The sequence below is a fragment of the Indicator indicator genome, chromosome 34 (assembly GCF_027791375.1).
Source record: "Indicator indicator isolate 239-I01 chromosome 34, UM_Iind_1.1, whole genome shotgun sequence".
Classification (NCBI taxonomy): Eukaryota; Metazoa; Chordata; class Aves; order Piciformes; family Indicatoridae; genus Indicator; species Indicator indicator.
The window spans coordinates 8,089,874-8,108,676 of NC_072043.1; the positions used below are offsets into that span (position 1 = coordinate 8,089,874).

General features: G+C 60.0%; 1 protein-coding gene across 1 annotated transcript; it reads left to right on the forward strand.

Moving 5' to 3' along the window:
- The first annotated feature begins 1,238 nt into the window (after window positions 1-1,238).
- On the forward strand, window positions 1,239-17,333 carry ROBO3 (roundabout guidance receptor 3). The gene is given in 26 exon segments (XM_054395718.1): window positions 1,239-1,377; window positions 5,009-5,335; window positions 6,371-6,528; window positions 6,613-6,733; window positions 6,811-6,949; window positions 8,231-8,358; window positions 8,442-8,566; window positions 9,137-9,308; window positions 9,387-9,598; window positions 9,940-10,021; window positions 10,107-10,275; window positions 10,357-10,523; window positions 10,972-11,096; window positions 11,180-11,399; window positions 12,213-12,325; window positions 12,775-13,023; window positions 13,026-13,251; window positions 13,338-13,464; window positions 13,546-13,685; window positions 13,761-13,970; window positions 14,702-14,852; window positions 14,924-15,091; window positions 16,593-16,699; window positions 16,782-16,856; window positions 16,934-17,038; window positions 17,119-17,333. Coding segments are annotated over 26 exon segments (4,170 nt in total).
- Window positions 17,334-18,803: the final 1,470 nt, after the last annotated feature.

The window sequence follows — 18,803 nt, forward strand, 5'->3', positions numbered from 1 at the left end:
CAGTGGGCACTAACCCAAGCCTTCCAGATGTTTACCCCAAGTCACTCTCCAGGCCAGCCAACCTCTCTCAGATGTGAGGATCTTGGCATCCCAGATGTGCATGAACACCCCCTCACCCTGCTCTGCCCAGCTGTGCCCCAAAGGCCCTACAGATGTGAAATTTCCCCCACCTTGGGATGCATTCCAGATGCGCACAGCCCCCTTCTCCTGCTCACTCGATCCAGCTGTTCACCAGCTGTTCCCCCCCCACACAAATCCTGCCCCATTGCCCTCCTCCATCCACCCCCCGCCAGGCCCTCCCCCCACCCCTTGAACCCCCCCTTTGGCGCCCACCTCATCCTTTGCCCTGTTCCTTAGCTACACCGCAATGAACTTCCTTCAATGACCCCCCCAACGAACCCCTCCATAATGACCCCAGATAACGCCCCCCACACTCCCTCCCCCACACTGGACGCCTGTCTGGGGGGCCGCACATTACTTCACACACTCATTAATTAAGCGCCTAATTGCTAATTAGCAATTCAAAGGCACCAGCCGCCAACGTTTGCCAACCCCCCAAGTACCAGGCCACCCTCCCCCCCCGAAGGTCACCTCAGTTCCCCTCTGCCTTCCCCCATGGAGCTCCCCTTCATATGGGTCCCTTCTGTCCCCCCTCCCCAAAAGAGGGGGGCACAGGGACACTCTCATCACCGCCCCACCAGCCCCCAGCGCGCTGGCCGCGCCCCTCCTCCCCCGCCGGACGCGGAGGCGGTGCCGGGGCTGGGCCGAGCCGGGTCGTGCAGAGCCGAGCTGTGCCTTGCGGAGCCGAGCCGAGCTCAGCCGAGCAGGGTGGGACCGTGCCGAGCAGGGTTGTGCTAAGCCGACCTAAACCGAGATGAGCCTAACCGAGCTCGGCTGAGCCGAGGCTAAGTTACTCAGCCTAACCGAGTTCGGCCGACCCGAGCCGGACCGAGCCGAGGCTAAACGAGCTCAGCCGACCCGAGCTGGACAGAGCCAAGCCGAGCCGAGTGGAGCTCAGACGAGCTGAATCAAGCCAAGCCATTTCGAGCCGTGCTGAGCTCAACCGAGCCGAGCTAAGTCAAGCTGAGCTGAGCATTGCTGGGTCGAGTTCATCCGAGTTTAGCCCAGTTCAGTCGGGCTGGGTCGGACTGAGCCGAGCCGGATCGTTCAGAGCCGAGCTCAGCTGAGCTGTGCCGAGTCGGAGCGGGCTGAGCCGAGCCGAGGCGAGCCGAGCCGGGATGCTGCGGTACCTGCTGAAGACGTTGCTGCAGATGAATCTTTTCGCCGACTCGCTGGGGACTGAGAGCTCCAACTCCTCCCAGCTCCTGCTCGGCATCAACAGCTCCATCGCCGCGCTCGGGCTGCCCCCCGGCAACGGTACGTGACCTGTCCCCGCAGCCCCGTGTCCTGCTGTCCCCGGGTCTCGTTGTCCCGCTGCCCCCGTGTCCTCGTCTCCCTCTCTTCCCGTATCCCTCTGTCCCGCTATCCCTGTGCCTCCGTATCCCTCTCCTCTGCTATCCCCGTGTCCCCATGTCCCCGTGTCCCCCTGTCCCCAGGTCCCAGGGTCCCCGGTCCCACTGGTGATGCTGGAACTAGCCTGTAGCACCCCCAGCCCCGGCCGGCACTACACTAGAACCGGTCCCTGGCCCCATTCTGGGACCTGCTCCGTGTCCCAAATCGGGATTGACTCGGTGTCCCCAAGTCTGCCTCCTGTCCCCACACAGGCACCTGTCCCCTGTTCTCAGTCTGTCAGTGACCCAGTGTCCCCACACCGGCCCCGTGTTCCCACACCAGGACCAGCTCTACGTCCCCAAACTGAGGCTGACCCAGTGTCCCCAAATCAGCCCCGTGTCACTGGCTTCGTGTCCCTGGGCTGAGAACCGGGAGTGATCCCGCGTCCCCGGGCAGTTCCTGCGACTCCAAAGCAGGACCAGCCCCGTGTCCCCAAATCGGGGCAACTCTATGTCCCCAAATCGACCCCTAGACCCCAAACCGGAACAGAACAAATGTCCCCAAAACAGCCTCGTGTCCCTAAATCCCAAAGCAGGAGCAGCTCTCTTCCCTCATCGGCCGCATGTCCTTACACAGACTCCCAGACTGTGAACTGGGACTGACCTCAAGTCCGTGGATCTGCTCACAGACCCCAAACTAAGACCAGCCCCACGCACCCAAATTGTTCTCATGTCCTCACACTGATGCCCTGACTTGGAGCTGGAAGAAACTCCATTTCACCCGACCGTCCCCATGTCCCTACACCACTTCTGTGTCCCTAAACTGGTTCCCAGACCCTGAACTGGAACCAACACTCAGTGGCCAAACCAGTCCCTGGACACCGAGACAGGAGTAACTCAGTGTCGCCAAAACAGCTCCATGTGCCACAATGACCCTCAGCCCCTGAGCTGGGGATCATCCTCCTCTCCCCAAACCAGCCCTGTATCCCTGAGCCAGGAAGGATCCAGATGTCATTAAATTGTTGCACTCTCTACGAAGCAACTGCCAGCCTCTGAGCCAGGAGAGACCCCAGGTTTCCAAACCAGCCACGTGTCCCCAGACTGTCCCTATGTCCCTAGCCCGTCCCTATGTCTCCAGCCCAGTCCCGTGACTCCAAACGATCCCCTCCAGCATCCCCAGACTGCCCTTCTGTCACCAAACCAGCCCCCAGACCCTGAGCTGGGACCAACCCCATGTCTCCAAACCAGCCTCATGGCCCTGGGGCAGGAACTTCAGTGTACCCAAAGTGTCCCTGTGTCCCAAACCAAGTCTCAGCCGCTGAGCTGATAGAGACATTGTGCCTCCAAACCATCTCTATGTCCCCAAATCAACCCCGTGTCCCCGTGCCAGATGTGGGTACAGGGACGGGGGGTGGGTGATGGAGGGGGTGTCCACCTAAATTTTAAGCCCTTTTGGAGCTTCCCCCCCTGTTTTTGAGCCCATGTCCCCCTCCATGTCCCGCCCACCAGCTGGCTCTGGGTGGCTGATGGCAGTGGGAGAGGTGTCCCCAAACCCCTGCGGGACCCCCACTGGCAGCACGCAGGAGGGGACTTGGTCTCACCCCCCTCCTCGGCCCAATTAGCCACCGGGCCAGCTGCGGCCCCCTCGGCCCCCGCTGTGCCCCCCCCCACCCTGCTGTCACGCCACGGGGTGGCAGGTCCCTCGCAGCATCCTGCCCGGTCCCCATGGCAGCCGCATCCCATCCCCATGGCAACGCAGCCCCCACCCGAGCAAAAGGGGGGCAAGGGGTGGGACACGTGTGTGTGTGGAGCTGTGGGCAGGTGTGGAAACCTGGGAGAGGGGGGACACGTGTGTCTGTGTGGAGCTGTGTGCATGCAGCTGTCTGCATGCAGCTGTGTGCACAGAGCTGTGTGCATGTGTGTGTATCAGCAAACTTGCATGTGCATGCCTGCAGCTGTGTGCATGCATGTGCATGTCTGGAGCTGTTTGTGCACATGTGGAGCTGTGTGCATGCGTGTGTGTGCATGTGTGTGCATGGAGCTGTGTGTGCATGTGTGTGCACAGAGCTGTGTGCATATGTGTGTGCATGTGTGTGGAGCTATGTTTGCATGCATGTGTGTTCTTGGAGCACTGTGCATGTGTGTGGCTGCTCAGGGATGTGGTTAGGCACTGCCTGGTGCACCCCGCTAGGATGTGTGTGTGTGCAGATATGTACAGCTGTGTGTGCAGATGCATGTCCGGGTGTGTGCACACATCCCTGTGTGTGCCAGTGTGCTGCTGTGTGCACACCAGTGCCTGTGCACACCCATACCTGTGCACCCCCATGCCTCTGCACCCCAGTGCCTGTGCACCCCCATGCCTCTGCATGTGTGCCTGTGCACCCCCGTGCCTGTGCACACCAGTGCCTGTGCACCCCCGTGCCTGTGAACCCCCATGCCTCTGCATGTGTGCCTGTGCACCCCTGTGCCTGTGCACACCCATGCCTCTGCATGCGTGCCTGTGCACCCCATGCCTGTGGACCCCAGTGCCTGTGCACACCCATGCCTGTGCACACCAGTGCCTGTGCACCCCCATGATTCTGCATGTGTGCCTGTGCACCCCGTGCCTGTGCACCCCGTGCCTGTGCACCCCAGTGCCTGTGCACCCCCATGCCTCAGCATGTGTGCCTGTGCACCCCTGTGCCGGTGCACACATGTGCTGTGTGCCAGCACTGATGTGCAGACAGCACAGCCTGAACTGCAGGGCCAGCCGCAGTGGCACTGGGGACACAGCTGGGCCCATCCTGCCAGACCCCAGCAGTAACGAGCACTAATTAATTACCCCAGCATTAATTAATGAGCATTTGTTAATTCCCATTTGTGTTCCACAGCCTCACAGCCACAGTCTGGGGCAGTTTAACCCCAAATTAAGAGTTTTCTGCAACCTGGTGTCACCAGCTACAGAAAATCACCACTTGCAGCTGAGGGAAAAAAAAAAACCTTTTTTGAGGGAATTTAGCCTCAACACCCTTTAGCCACAACCCCTTTTTAGCCTCACCTTTTCCCCAAGGCTACCCAAATGGAAACTTGGAGGAAAAGGGATGTCACTGTGAGGGGAGCTGCTCTGTCCCCCTGTCCTTGTTCTGGTATGTCTCAGGTCTAACAGGCTCCTGGTCCTGCTCCCACCACACACACCGTAGTGGGAAAAACACTGGGCCGAGACCTGGCTGCACTTCTCACCCAGTGGTCATCTCACCTCCTGGAGGAGAATAAAGTGGGCTGAGACCTGACCACACATCATCTCACCTCCTGGAAAGAGATCCACGGTGCTGAGAGGTTCCAGGAGGTGAGATGGAGTGTGGCCAAGTCTCAGCCCAATGGTGCTCACCTTTTGGTCACCTGTGTGGTGGGGATACACTGAGCTGTGACCTGGCCTCCCTTCACCTCACCTCCTCCTCACCAAGCAGAGCAGATTCTGGTTCCAGGAGAGAGCTGTAGGAGCTGGTGCTCAGACCGCCCCCTGCCAAGCACATCCCTGGGAGGGTTTTCAGGACCACCTCCCCCTCCCTTCTCGGCAGAGTCCTACCCGCTGCTGGAGGATACAGCACCCCGCATCGTGGAGCACCCCTCGGATCTCCTGGTCTCCAAGGGGGAACCGGCCACCCTGAGCTGCAAGGCTGAAGGTCGCCCCTCACCCGCCGTGGAGTGGTACAAGGACGGGGAGCGGGTGGAGACGGACCGGGAGGACCCTCGCTCCCACCGCACCCTCCTGCCGGGGGGGTCCCTCTTCTTCCTCCGCATCCTCCACGGGCGGCGAGGCAAACCCGACGAGGGGGTCTACGTCTGCGTGGCCAGGAACTACCTGGGGGAGGCCATCAGCAGGAACGCGTCGCTGGAGGTGGCCGGTGAGGGGCTGGGACTGGGGGCGGTGCAGGCTTTGGGGGCGGTGCAGGAGCTGAGAGCGGCTCTGTGGGGTCGGGGTGAGGGGCGGCGAGAGCCGCGGGGTGAAAATGGGTAATGAATAGAAACAAAGAAAAGGAAAGTGAAAGAAAGTGAAAATATATTTAAAGTAGTCAATATAAATGAAAATAAATGAAAATAAGTGAAACTGCTGGACAATAAGGAAAAGAAAATTAAAAGAAGTGAAAAGTGGCAAGAAAAGTGAAAATAACTGAAAATAAAAGCAAATTATGAAAAGACATGAAAATAAGGGGAAAGATATAAAAATAAGTGAAAACAAATGGAAATAAATGAAACAAAAAGAAATTAAAAGAAGTAAAAAAAAAAAGAAACAGAAGGGAAAAGAAGTGAAAAGAAATGGGAATAAGTGGAAATTAAGATATTTGAACGTAAATAATGCGAAAATAATTGAAAATTAATGGGAAGAAGTAAAAATAAGTGAAAATAGATTTTAAAAGGAGAGAATCCTTGAAAATAATGGAAAGGAAAATGAGTCAACATAATTGGAAAGAATTGAAAAGAAATAAAGTGAAAAGAAATAGAAATGAGTTAAAAGAAATGGAAAACAAATGGAAATAAGTGAAAGTAAAAGAGAATAAATAAAGTGAAATTAAAATAAATGAAAAGAATGAAAACAAACGAAAATCAGGGAGAACAAACGGAAATGACCAAAAAGCAAGTAAAATAGTGAGAAAGGGATGGAAATCAACGAAAATCAGTTGAAAACACAGGAAAATAAGTGAACATCTTTGATAATCAGTTAAAATTATCTTAAACCAAGTCACATTCCCTGAAATTTGTGTGCCAGGTGCCTCCCCTGGTGCCACCTGTTGGGTGTTTTCAGAGGGAGTGTAGGAGGGGGTGGGGCTGGATTTTGGGGGGGCCCTGTGCCATCTCCATGCTGGAAGCTGGGGGAACCCTCGCACCAGGGATGGGGAACCTGCAGCGGGGCTGATGACGTCACACCCCTCCCCCCTCAGTGCTCCGGGACGACTTCCGACAGCCCCCCGGGGACGTGGTGGTGGTGGCAGGGGAGCCGGCGGTCCTGGAGTGCGTCCCCCCGCGGGGCCACCCCGAGCCCAGCGTCTCCTGGAAAAAGGATGGTGCCCGCCTCAGCGATAGGGATGAACGCCTGACGGTGAGGGGGACGGCGGTGTCCCCAAAGGTGGGGGTTGGGGAGGGTCTCTCCCTCCTGTCCTGGCTGAACTGGGCTGCTCGGTAGATCCGTGGTGGGAAGCTGATGCTGGCCAGCACCCGCAAGAGCGACGCTGGGGTCTACGTCTGCGTGGCCACCAACGTGGTGGGTGAGAGGGACAGCGAACCGGCCGAGCTGGTGGTCTTCGGTGAGTGGGGGATGTCACTTCCGGGGTGTCACAGGGAGGTGAGTGCTACCCCAGTGGGACTGATGGACCCCCCACAGAACGGCCGGCATTTGGCAAGAGGCCACTCAACCAGGCGGTGCTGGTGGAGGGGATGGCAGAGTTTCCCTGTGAGGTGCTGGGGGACCCCCGGCCAGCAGCTCGCTGGCGCAAGGAGGAGGGCGAGATGCCACCAGGAAGGTGAGTGGTGGGCACTGGCGTTGGTGTGCTGGGTGCCAGAGCCAGGCTGGGGTGCTCAGAGTGTCTCGCAGCCCCATTGTATCCCCATGCCATCAGGTATCTGCACTGCATCCCATATCCCTGTGGGATTCTCCATCCTCATCACATGCCACATCATCGTTACATCCCATGTCTCCATCATGTCCCATGTCCCATCTTCATCCCACATCTCCATCATATCTTGTGCCGTCCTCACATCCCACATCCCCATCACACCTACACCCCCATCACATCCCCATCACACCTACACCCCCATCACATCCCCATCACACCCGCACCCCCATCACATCCCCATCACACCTGCACCCCATCACATCCCCATCACACCTACACCCCCATCACATCCCCATCACACCCACACCCCCATCACATCCCCATCACACCCACATCCCCATCACATCCCCATCACATCCCCATCACATCCCCATCACATCCCCATCACATCCCCATCACACCCACATCCCCATCACACCCACATCCCCATCACATCCCCATCACACCCACATCCCCATCACATCCCCATCACACCTACACCCCCATCACATCCCCATCACACCTACACCCCCATCACATCCCCATCACACCCACATCCCCATCACATCCCCATCACACCCACATCCCCATCACATCCCCATCACACCCGCACCCCCATCACATCCCCATCACACCCGCACCCCCATCACATCCCCATCACACCTACACCCCCATCACATCCCCATCACACCCACATCCCCATCACATCCCCATCACACCTACACCCCCATCACCAGCCCACACCCCCATTACATCCCCATCACATCCCCATCACACCTACACCCCCATCACCAGCCCACACCCCCATTACATCCCCATCACATCCCCATCACACCTACACCCCCATCACCACCCCACACCCCCATCACGTCTCCATCACATCCAACACCCCCATCCCACCCCATCCCCATCACACCCACCCCCCCATATTCCCACCCTGACCACATCCCACATCCCCATCCCATCCCACATTTTCACTCCATTCCACATTCCCATCACATCCTAATCTTCCATCACAGCTCACAACCCCACCCCATCCTTATCACAACCCAATATCCCCACCATATCCCCATCCTCCAGCACATCACAAGCCCCCATCCCATATCCCCGTCACATCCCGATTCCCCATCCCACTCCACAGGCCAATCCCATCCCGCATCCCCGCCACACCCCTCTCCCATATCCGCCCCTGCCCCCCCGGCGTTGCAGGTGGGAGGTGCTGCCGGACAACACTCTGCGGCTGCGCCGCCTGCGCCCGGAGGATGAGGGCACCTACACCTGCGTGGCTGACAACAGCGTGGGCAGGTCCGAGGCGTCGGGCACCCTCACCGTGCACGGTAAGGGGGTGATCCCTGTGGGGAGCACCCATGGGTGCTGGTGAGACAGCCAGGTGAGCCTTCTCTCCCCCACGCTGCCCCAGTGCCCCCCCAGCTCATCAATGGGCCCCGCGACCAGACAGTCAGCCCCGGCCAGAGCGTCACCTTCCAGTGCCAGAGCAAGGGCAACCCACCACCCGCCGTCTTCTGGCATAAGGAGGGCAGCCAGGTCTGTCCCTGACACTGTCCCCATCCTGTCTGCATCCTCATCCTCATTCTCATCCTCACCCTCATCCTCATCCTCATCCTCACCCTCATCCTCATCCTCATCATTTCTGTCACTTTCTCTGTCCACATCCTTATCTCCAACCCTATTCTTGTCCCCATCCCCACCCTGTCTGTCTCCATGCCTTTCTCATCTTCATCCCATCCGCATTTCCAATCTCCATCCCTGTCTCCATCCCATCCTCATCCCAATCCCATCTCTGTCCCAGCCCCATCCCTGCCCCCAGCCTTGTTCCTGTCCTTGTCTCCAGCCCTGTTCCCATCTCCATCCCCATCCCTGTCCGTATCTTCATTCCTATCCCTGTCCGATCCCACTCTCATCCCATTCTTGTCCTCATCCCTGTCCCCATTCCGGTCTCTATCCCCATCCTTGTGTCTTCATCCCTTGTTCCGGTCCCCATGTATGTCCACATCCCTGTCCTTGTCCCTGTTCACATCTCCATCCCCGTCCGTATCCTCATTCCAGTGCCCGTCCTCATCCCGACCTTCCTCACTCATCCCGGTCTCTCCCCAGACGCTGCTGTTCCCGGGCCAGCCCTCGCCGGCCCCGGGCCGGATTTCGGTCAGCCAGAGGGGTGCCATCACCATCACCGAGGTCCAGCTCTCCGACGCCGGCTTTTACCAGTGCCAGGCCATCAGCGTGGCCGGCAGCGTCCTGGCCAAGGCTCGGCTGCGGGTGGCAGCGGGTGAGTACCGGTGGCGGCAGCGAACTGGCACCGCTCGGCACCGAGCGCCGCGTCCCACCCAGCTTCTCTTCACTGCAGCTTCGACCGAGCTCCTCCCGCCGCCGGACCACCGCGATCTCGCCAACCGCACGGTGCTGCCCATGGGGGCTACGGCGTGGCTGCCGTGCCGGGTGGGTGACGGGGCCCCCCCCGGCAGCGTGGAGTGGCTGAAGGATGGCAGCGTCCTGGTGGGTGCTGAACCCCGCATTAACCTGCTGGAGAATGGCACCCTGGAGATCAGCGAGCTCCGGGTGAGCCGGCCTGGAGCAGGGGCTCAGGGCACCCACTCACCCCGGGCACCTGGGGGGCAGGGGTGGGGGGGCTCAGGGATGTGGGTGCAAAGTGGAGTGGGTGCTCAAGGTGGTGGGTACAAGGGGTGGTGGGTGTTCAGGGTGATGAGTGGAAGGGGTGGTGGCTGCAAAGGAAGTTGCGGACTAAGGGTGGGGGTACTCAGGGTGGTGTATGCTTGTGGTGTGTGCTCAAACGGGGGGTGCAAGAGGTGGTGGAGCCAAAGCGTGGTGGGTGCTCAGGGTGATGGGTGCCAAGGTGACAGGTGCTCAGGGTGATGGGGCAGGAGCTGTTCCCCTTGCAGGTGACAGACTCCGGGCACTATGAGTGTGTGGCCTCCAGCTCTGTGGGTGAGACACGCTGGGGCAGCACCCTGGAGGTGCAAGGTGGGTGACAGGGATTGTCACAGCACCAGAGACACTATGGTGCTGGGGACAAAGCCACCCCAGGTCTCCATGTATCACCCCACAGGTGACAGGCCCAAGCTCTCCCCACCTTCCCCTAAGCCCAGTGTCCTCCCGGGGCCACCCTCAACCCCTGTGGTCACCAACATCACCCAAAGCAGTGTCACCCTGAGCTGGAAAGGGAATGAGGACAGCAGTGCCAATGATGTCACCTCCTATATGGTGGAGGCTTTCAGGTATCACACAAGCCTGGCTCCAGACGTGTGACATGGTGGCCTGGCACCACGCCACCACAGGTCACCTCTGTGCTCTAACAGCCAGGCGGTGGGTGGCCCATGGCAGACGGTGGCAGCTGATGTGAAGGGTGAGACCTACACTGTGAGTGGCCTGGCCCCTGGCACTGTCTACCTCTTCATGGTGAGGGCAGCCAATGCCTATGGGCTCAGCAACCCCAGCGGCGCCTCCAAGCCTGTGCGTACCCAAGGCGAGACCCAAGGTGACACTGGTGAGTGCCCATGGACCCACAACCCCTGAGTGAACCCCTGCTTGGTGACATCACTGGAGGTGCCATGAACCTACCACGCTTGGGTGCAGCCCTGACTGGTGATGCTGATGGAGGTGCCCATGCACTCACCACCCTCGCATCCATCTCCCTTGCTGACACCAAGGCAGAGATGCTTTTGTATCCATCACTTTGGGTGCATCCTCAGTTGGTGACATCAGTGGTCCATGTACCAACTGTCTTTGGGTCTGTCTCCTACTGATGCTGATGGAGGTGCCAGTGCACCCACCACCCTGGAGGGCATCCCCACCCAATGATGCCAATGCACATGTCCATGGACCCACCACAGGAATATGGTGTCCCTGTGGCATCCCCACTTGGTGACACCAGTGGAGGTGCCCATGGACCCACCACCCTCTCATATTTTGAGCAGAAGCAAGCCCCACACATCAAGACCTGGACCTCGACCAGGTCCAACAGGAGCTGGCACAAGTGACTGTGCACCTCCAGGAACCGGTGGTGCTGCCACAGGGCACCGTCCGCCTCTCTTGGACCGTGAGTGCCCCACCTCCCCACCAGCACAGGTCCCCCAGTGCCCATCTGCTCCCAGCCATCCCACCTTCCTCTCGGGTCTTCAGGTGGAGCACCCAGCACCCTTCCTCCAGGGCTTCCGGGTGCTGTGCCGGCGGCGCGGCGGGCGCTGGGAGGAGGCGCGGGCGGGGAGGGAGCCGGCAGAACGCGGGGCCCTGCTCACTGAGCTGCGCCGCGGCCAGGACTACGAGGTGAAGGTCAGAGCCTACTTCAGGCACCTCCAGGGCCCCGACAGTGCCGTGCGTGCACTGCGCACCTCTGAGGCGGGTGAGTGGGGGGGGAAGGGGGTGGTGGAGGTCCATGGGTGTGCATGTGTGTGCATGATTGTGTGTGCACAGAGCTGTGTGTACATGTGTGCATGGAAGGGGTGTGCACAGAGCTATGTGTGTGTACATGTGCGTGTGTTGTATGTGTGCATGGGTGTTGCATGGGTGTGTGCACATATGGAGCTCTGTGTGTGTTGTGTGTGTGCATGGGTGTGCACACATGTGTGCGTGTGTGTATGTGCACAGAGCTCTGTGTGTGTTGTATGTGTACATGGGTGTGCATGTGTGTGTGCATATGTGTGCACACATGGAGCTCTGTGTGTTGTGTGTGTGCATGGGTGTGCATGGGTGTGTGCATGGGTGTGTGCACACATGGAGCTCTCTGTGTGTGTTGTGTGTGTGAATGGGTGTGCACACGTGTGTGTATGTGCACAGAGCTCTGTGTATGTTGTATGTGTGCATTGGTGTACATGTGTGTGTGCATGTGTGCGTGCACACATGGAGCTCTGTGTGTTGTGTGTGTGCCTGGGTGTGCACGTGTGTGTGCGCATGTGTGCGTGCACACATGGAGCTCTGTGTGTTGTGTGTGTGCCTGGGTGTGCACGTGTGTGTGCATGGGCGTGTGCACACATGGAGCTCTGTGTGTGTTGTATGTGTGCATGTGTGTGTGTGTGTGTGCACATGGAGCTCTGTGTGTTGTGTGTGTGCATGGAGCTGTGTGCACGGCCCTCACAGCGGGTGGGTGGGGGTGAGGGGTGGTGGAGGTCCATGGGGACACCACGGAGAGGACAACCCATGCATGTCCCTCGGGCAGCTCCCAGCGCCCCGCCAAGGGCTGTCAGTGTGGCTGGGAACGGCACCAGTGTCCGCATCTCGTGGCAGCCACCACCGCTGGCCGAGCAGAACGGCGTCATCCGGGACTACCGGGTAAGGGCAGTGGCGGTGGGCACCTGTTGGGGTTCCTCTGCCCTCCATCAAAATGTGCCATGGTACTGCCACACATGGCATTGTCCTCCCCATGACACCAGGTCATGGTGTCCTCGCATGGTAACGTCTTGTGGGTGCCGTTCTATGACCCCTGTGATGGTGTCCTCATGGATGATCCCTCCATCACGCCATGTTATGGTGTTTCTGTGGCTCCCACCTCCCACGATGTGTTCCCTGTGCCAGCCTGGTGTTCACAGCCAGGCTGGGTGAGGCCTTGAGCAGCTGAGTTCACCTGAGAGATGCCCCTGCCCGTGGTAGGGAGGTTGGAGGAGATGAGCTCTGAGGTCCCTTCCAACCCGAGCCATTTACGATGCCATATCCCCATGAGTGCTCCTGTGACACCATGCCATAGTGCCCCCATGGGTGTCCCCCATCGCTCCTCCTCCCAGATTTGGTGCCTGGGCAACGAGAGTCGCTTCCACATCAACCAGAGCGTGGAGGGGACGGTGCTGACGACGGTACTGCGGGGCCTGGTCCCCGGCGTCCCTTACCGTGCCGAAGTCGCTGCCGCCACCGGCGCCGGCGTGGGCATCCGCAGCGCTCCTGTCCCCATCCGCATCGGTGAGTCCCTCAGCACAACCACCGCCATGGGCTGGGGGCTGACAGGGGCCGCCCCAGTGCTGGGGGTGGGCTCCTGGGCACCCCCACCGGCGTGTGCCCGTCCGCACTGTCGCCTGCAGCGCCGCCGTCGGAGCAGGATGGGGGGCCGGGGCGCGGCCGCAGGCTGGCGGAGCGCTGGGCGGAGCTGGCCACACGCCCAGCCTTCATCGCCGGCGTCGGCGGCGCCTGCTGGCTGCTCCTCGCCGCCTTCGCCGCCTGGCTCTATGGCCGACGCCGGAGGAAGAAGGAGCTCAGCCACTTCACCGGTACTGGGGGGTGCTACCCGTGGGGCCTCCCCCATCCCCCTGGCACCCATCACCCTTCCTTCTGCCCACTGCCTCTCTCTTTGCAGCCTCCTTCGCCTATACGCCCACCGGTAAGCCCTTAGGTGCCGCGGGGACGCGGCGTGGCCCTTCCTCACCCTCATCCTCACCTCTTTCCACAGTTGCCTTTCCAGCGCCGGCACGCGGCAGCCCCAGGTACCCCCTCCCAGTATCCCCCAACCTCCCCAAGACCCGCAGCGCCGACCACCATCACCCCTTCACCCTGTCTCCTTGCAGGACAGCTGCCAGCGCTGTTTACCCATGGCTGGCAGACACCTGGCGTGGTGGTGGCGGTGGTGGCAGTGGTGGCAGCGGTGGTGGTGGCAGCAGTGTTGCAGCCACCGCTTGCTTGGGGACCACCGAAAGATACTACAATGGTGAGAGGTCATCATGGGGATGGGTGGCTTGGGGGGGATGTGGTCAGCCATGATGATTGTGGTTGCTCTCTGCAGATGCTGGCATCAGCAGATACATTGCCCAGACCGAGCAGTTTGGGGCAGGCACTGGCGAGGGGCCGGTTTACAGCACCATTGAGGTGGGTGCTGAGGAGCTCCACACCTTCCCCCGGCCTTTCTCACACCACGGGACACCCTACCCCGGGGAAGCTCCCCAGCCAATGGATGTCCCAACCCCCCAGGCACCCCGAGGCTGGACTGAGCAAGGTAGGACAGGTGGGAGGGACACACAGGTGCTGGTGACACTGTCTCTTCCATGCAGCCCCCTGCCCTGGCATTCACTGAAACAGGATGTGCCCAGGTGGGCAAGAAGGGCACCAGCAGCCTGGCCTGGAGCGGCAATGGTGTGGGCAGCAGGAGCAGGGCAGGGATTGTGCCCCTGGACTGGGCACTGCTGAGGCCACCCCTTGAGTGCTGGCTTCAGTGTTGGGCTCCTGACTGCCAGAAGGACATTGAGAGGCTGGAGCAGGAGCAGAGAAGGGCAAGGAAGCTGGGGAAGGGTCTGGAGAAGAGGGCTGGGGAGGAGCAGCTGAGGGAGCTGGGGGTGTTGAGCCTGGAGAAGAGGAGGCTGAGGGGAGACCTCATTGCTCTCTGCAGCTCCCTGCAAGGAGGCTGGAGCCAGGTGGTCAGTGGTCTCCCAAAGAAAAAAGGGATAGGACAAGAGGAGATGGCCTCAAGCTGCTCCAGGGGAGGTTTAGGTTGGACATGAGGAACAATTTCCTCCCTTGAGGGTTATCAAGGCCCAGGCTGCCCAGGGAGGTGGTGGAGTCCCCATCCCTGGAAGTGTTTTAAAGCCACAGAGATGTGATGCTGAGGGCCATGGTTTGGTGGTGCCCTGGCAGTGGGCAGGGGCAGTTAAGGATTGGACTCCGTGATCTGAAAGCTCTTTTCCAACCCAGACAATTCCATGATCCTTTGATTCCATAATCATTCTTCAGGGGCCAAAGGGAAGAAGTTGGGGCAGGCAGTCAAACCACCAGTGGTGAGCTGGACAGAGCTGCTGCCCCCCCCACCCTCGGCCAGTGAGCTCAGCCAGTGCACCCAGGAGGAGGAGGAAGAGGAGGAGGAAGAGGAAGAGGCAGCCCAAGGGTAAGTGTGGCAGCCGGAGGTGCCCCAGACATGCTGGCCCCAGCATCCACCCTGTCACTCCCACCTCACAGGTTGGGCACAGGGCAGTGGTACCCTGGTGAGGAAGTTCCCTGTGCCACTGCCGCATCGTCTCCCACCGCCTCCTCTGGCTGCCGGTCCACGGCCACGCTGACGCCATCCCCTCGTGCCCACGAGGATGCCCCCCACCCCTGCAGCCCTGAGAGCCACTGCCTGATCTGGTAGGAGATGTGCCCTGCTGAGTCTGGCCATGTTGTGGGGGTCTGATGTCCCATCAGAGTCTGGATGTGCTATTGGCATCCAGATGTCCCACCGTGATCCATCCATGCTGTCACCACCAAGCCCTGCCATACCAGGGCTGTGCCATCAGGGCCCAGATGCCCCATTAGTGTCCAAATGACCACCTGGGGTCTGGATGTCCATCATGATCCAGTCATGTCACAATTGGGCCCTACAGGACCATCATGGTCCAGCTGTGCCACTGGAGTCCAGATGTGCCACTGGAGTCCAGATGTGCCACTGGAGTCCAGATGTCATAGTGGGGTCCTGATGTCCCATTGCAATCCAGTCATGATGTCACCATCCATCCCTGCTGTGTCACTGATGTCCAGATGTCCCAGTGGGGTCCAGATGTCTCACCACAACCTGGGTGTCCTGTTGTGATCCACCCATGTTGTCAGCACCCAGTCTTGCCCTGCCACCATGATCTGGCTGTGTCACTGGAGTCCAGATGTCCCACCAGGGTTTAACTGTCGCACTGGGGTCTGCATGTCCCATCACTATCCAGCCACGTTGTCATGATCCAGCCCTGCTGTGCTGTCCTGGCCCAGCTGTGCCATCAAGGTGCCATTGGGGTCTGGATGGTGCCACTGGGGTCTGGATAGTGCCTTTGGGGTCTGGATGTGCCACCTCTGTCCAGATGGCACTTTGTGATCTGTCTTCACTGTCACCATCCAGCCCTGCCGGTCAGCTGTGCTCCAGCCATACTGTCATGGTCCTGGTGAGACAATCCAGCTGTGCCACCACGATGCAGATGCATTGTCACAAGCTGGCTGGGACACTGTCATCCAGCTGTGCTGTCACCACCTGGCTCTGCTGTGATCCAGCTGTGCCATCACAATGCTGGCATGCCACTGAGATCCAGCTGTGTGGTTACAACCATGATGTGCTGTGAGCCAGTTGTGCAACTGCAATCCAGCTGTGTGGTTGGGATGCAGCTGTGTGCCTGTGGTTCTGCTCTGTTGCAATGGATCTGTGCAGCTGCAATCCAGCTGTGCTGCTGCAGTCATGCTGTGCTGTGATCCAGATGTGTGTTTGCAATCCAGCTGCGCAGTTGCAGTCCAACTCTGCTGGGACTCAGATGTGCAATCCAGCTGTGTGACTGGAGTCCAGCTGTGCTGTTATGTGGTTGCAATCCAGCTGTGCTGCTGCAATCCAGCTGGCCTCCAGCTGTGCAATCAAGATGCAGCTGTGCCATCACAACCCTGCTCCATGCAGATGTGATCCAGTTGTGGCCTTGCCACCCAGATGTGCCACTGCCCTCACCCAGCTGCCCATCACAAGCCCTGCCATGCAGCTGCCATCCACCTGTGACTCTCCAGCCCATCTGTACCATTCCCCTCCAGCTGTGCCACCCTGGCTTTCCCCAGCACCGGTTTGGTGCCCACCAAACTCCGCTCCTGGCTTCCCTCCCCAGCTTCACCCTCTGCCCCTCTTTGCCAGGAGACACCCCCCGGGCACCGCCACCCCCCCAGGATCACCCAGCCCCCCGTCGAGTCCTGATGCCAGCGAGGGTCACCCACCCCGAGTCCGCCGCGCCCCTGGCACAGGTGAGCCCCAGTGGGGTCAGGTTTTCTTTCGGGGGGGAGACACCGGCCCCGGGGAGGTCCTGACGCCGCCGCCACCCCCCAGGGAAAAGCCGTCGGGAGCCGCCGCGGAGCCGCCCGAAGCCCCGAAGCCGCTACCGCCGGGAAAAGCCGCAAGGAGGTGAGGGGGAGTCACATGGGCGTCCAGGAGGTGGCCCATGGTGGGGCTCAACCTTCTCCTCCCGCCTCCAACCGCAGATCTGCCGCCGCCACCGCTGCCACCGCCGGGCCAGACCCTGGTGCCGGAGCCGGAGCCGAGCGGGGCCGAGCGCAAGGCGCCCCCGCAGCAGCCCCCCCGCGGCGGTAAGGCCGAAGCTACTGACCGCCGGGCACCCTTCTGGGCTGGCACCTCCAGACCCCATCCTTGTCCCCTTCCCTCGCAGATGACGTCATCCCCTACGTCAAACCCTCCTGCCTGCCCCGAGGGCAGGTGTCCGGCAGCTGCTCCACCACGGGCAGCGTCTCCTCCCGCGGCTCCAGCGGCTCCCGCGGGCACGGCTCGGGGCGCAGCCGGACGCCGGCGGATCGCGGCCAAGGGACCGGACATCGCCGTCGCCCGGGGCCCTCATGTCCCTGCCCGGCGCAGGAGAAACGATGAAGAGGGGGAGGAAGGCGTGGTGTCAGGGTCGGGGATTCGGGAATGGGGACACAGAGGGGACGAGTGGGATGGTCTTTAATTTATGAGTGGCACCACAGACACAGGGCTGCACAGAGCCAGCGGCTAGTGGGCGGCAGCACGAGGAAGAGACATGCTCAGGCTGGGACAAGGAGAGCTGGGAGGGGCAAGGATGCTCAGGGAGGGATGGGGATGCTCAGGGAGGGATGAGGACTCTGGGGACAAAGACAGCTGGGAGGGGCAAAGATGCTGGGGAGGGACAAGGATGCTCAGGAGGGGTGACCCTGGGGACAAGGGCAGTTGAGAGGGATGAGGACAGTGGGACAGACAGGTATGCTTGAGAAGGATGATGATTCTGGGACAAGGAAAGTTGAGAGGGAAGAGAATGTTGGGGAGGGGTGCGGATGCTCAGGAAGGATGAGGACGCTGGGGACAAGGACAATTAGGATGGACAAGGTTGACTGAGAATGCTTGGGAAGGCCAAGGACAGTCACTAGGGATGAGGACAATGAGGAGGGTTCAGGAAGCTCAGAAAGGATGAAGACCCTGGGACAAGGACACTGGAGAGAGGCAAAGACACTGGGGAGGGACAAGGATGCTTGGGTGGGATGAGGACCTTGGGGACAAACAAAGTTGGGAGGGATGAGGATGCTCGAGGGATGAGGACACTGGAGACAGGGACAATTAGGAGGGACAAGGATGGTTGAGGATGCCTGGGGAGGCCAAGGACAGTCACTAGTGATAAGGACCAGGGAGGGATGAGGACGTTCAGGAGGGCCAAAGACCCTGAGGGCATTTGAAGATGCCCGAGGAGGCCAAGAGCTGTCATGAGGGATGAGGACCCTGGGGAGTGACAAAGACGCTGGGCAGGGATGAGGGCTCTTGGAGGGGCATTTAGGACATTCATGAAGGACAAGGTGACTTGGGAGAGGTGAGCACAGGTGAGAGGGCCAAGGATGATCAAGATGGGACAAGGATGCTGAGGAAGAATGAGGACAGTGAGGAAGCACAAGGACAGAATAGTTAGTGGAGATGAGGATGGTCGGAGGACAATGACCCTGGGGATGGAAAAGGACACGTGGGACAGACAACAGCTCTTTGTTTGGATGAGGATAGTTGGGGGGATGAGGATACTGGGGAAGGTGGAAGACACTGGAAGACAAGGATGGGGACAGCTGGGATGGGCAATGGTACCTGACCTGGATGAGGATGGTTGGGGATAAGAATGCTGGAGGAGGACACCTGGGGAGAATGAGGATGACGGGGAGGGGTAAGGCCCATGGGGAGGGATGGTGACACTTCGGGAGCACAAGGATGGGGACACTGGGGAAGGATGGCGACACTTGGGCTGGGTAATGGCACTTGGGCTGGATGAGGGTGACTTGGGGGATGAGGATACTTGGGAAGGAGGACATGGGAAGGATGAGGACACCTGGGAGGACAGGGACACTG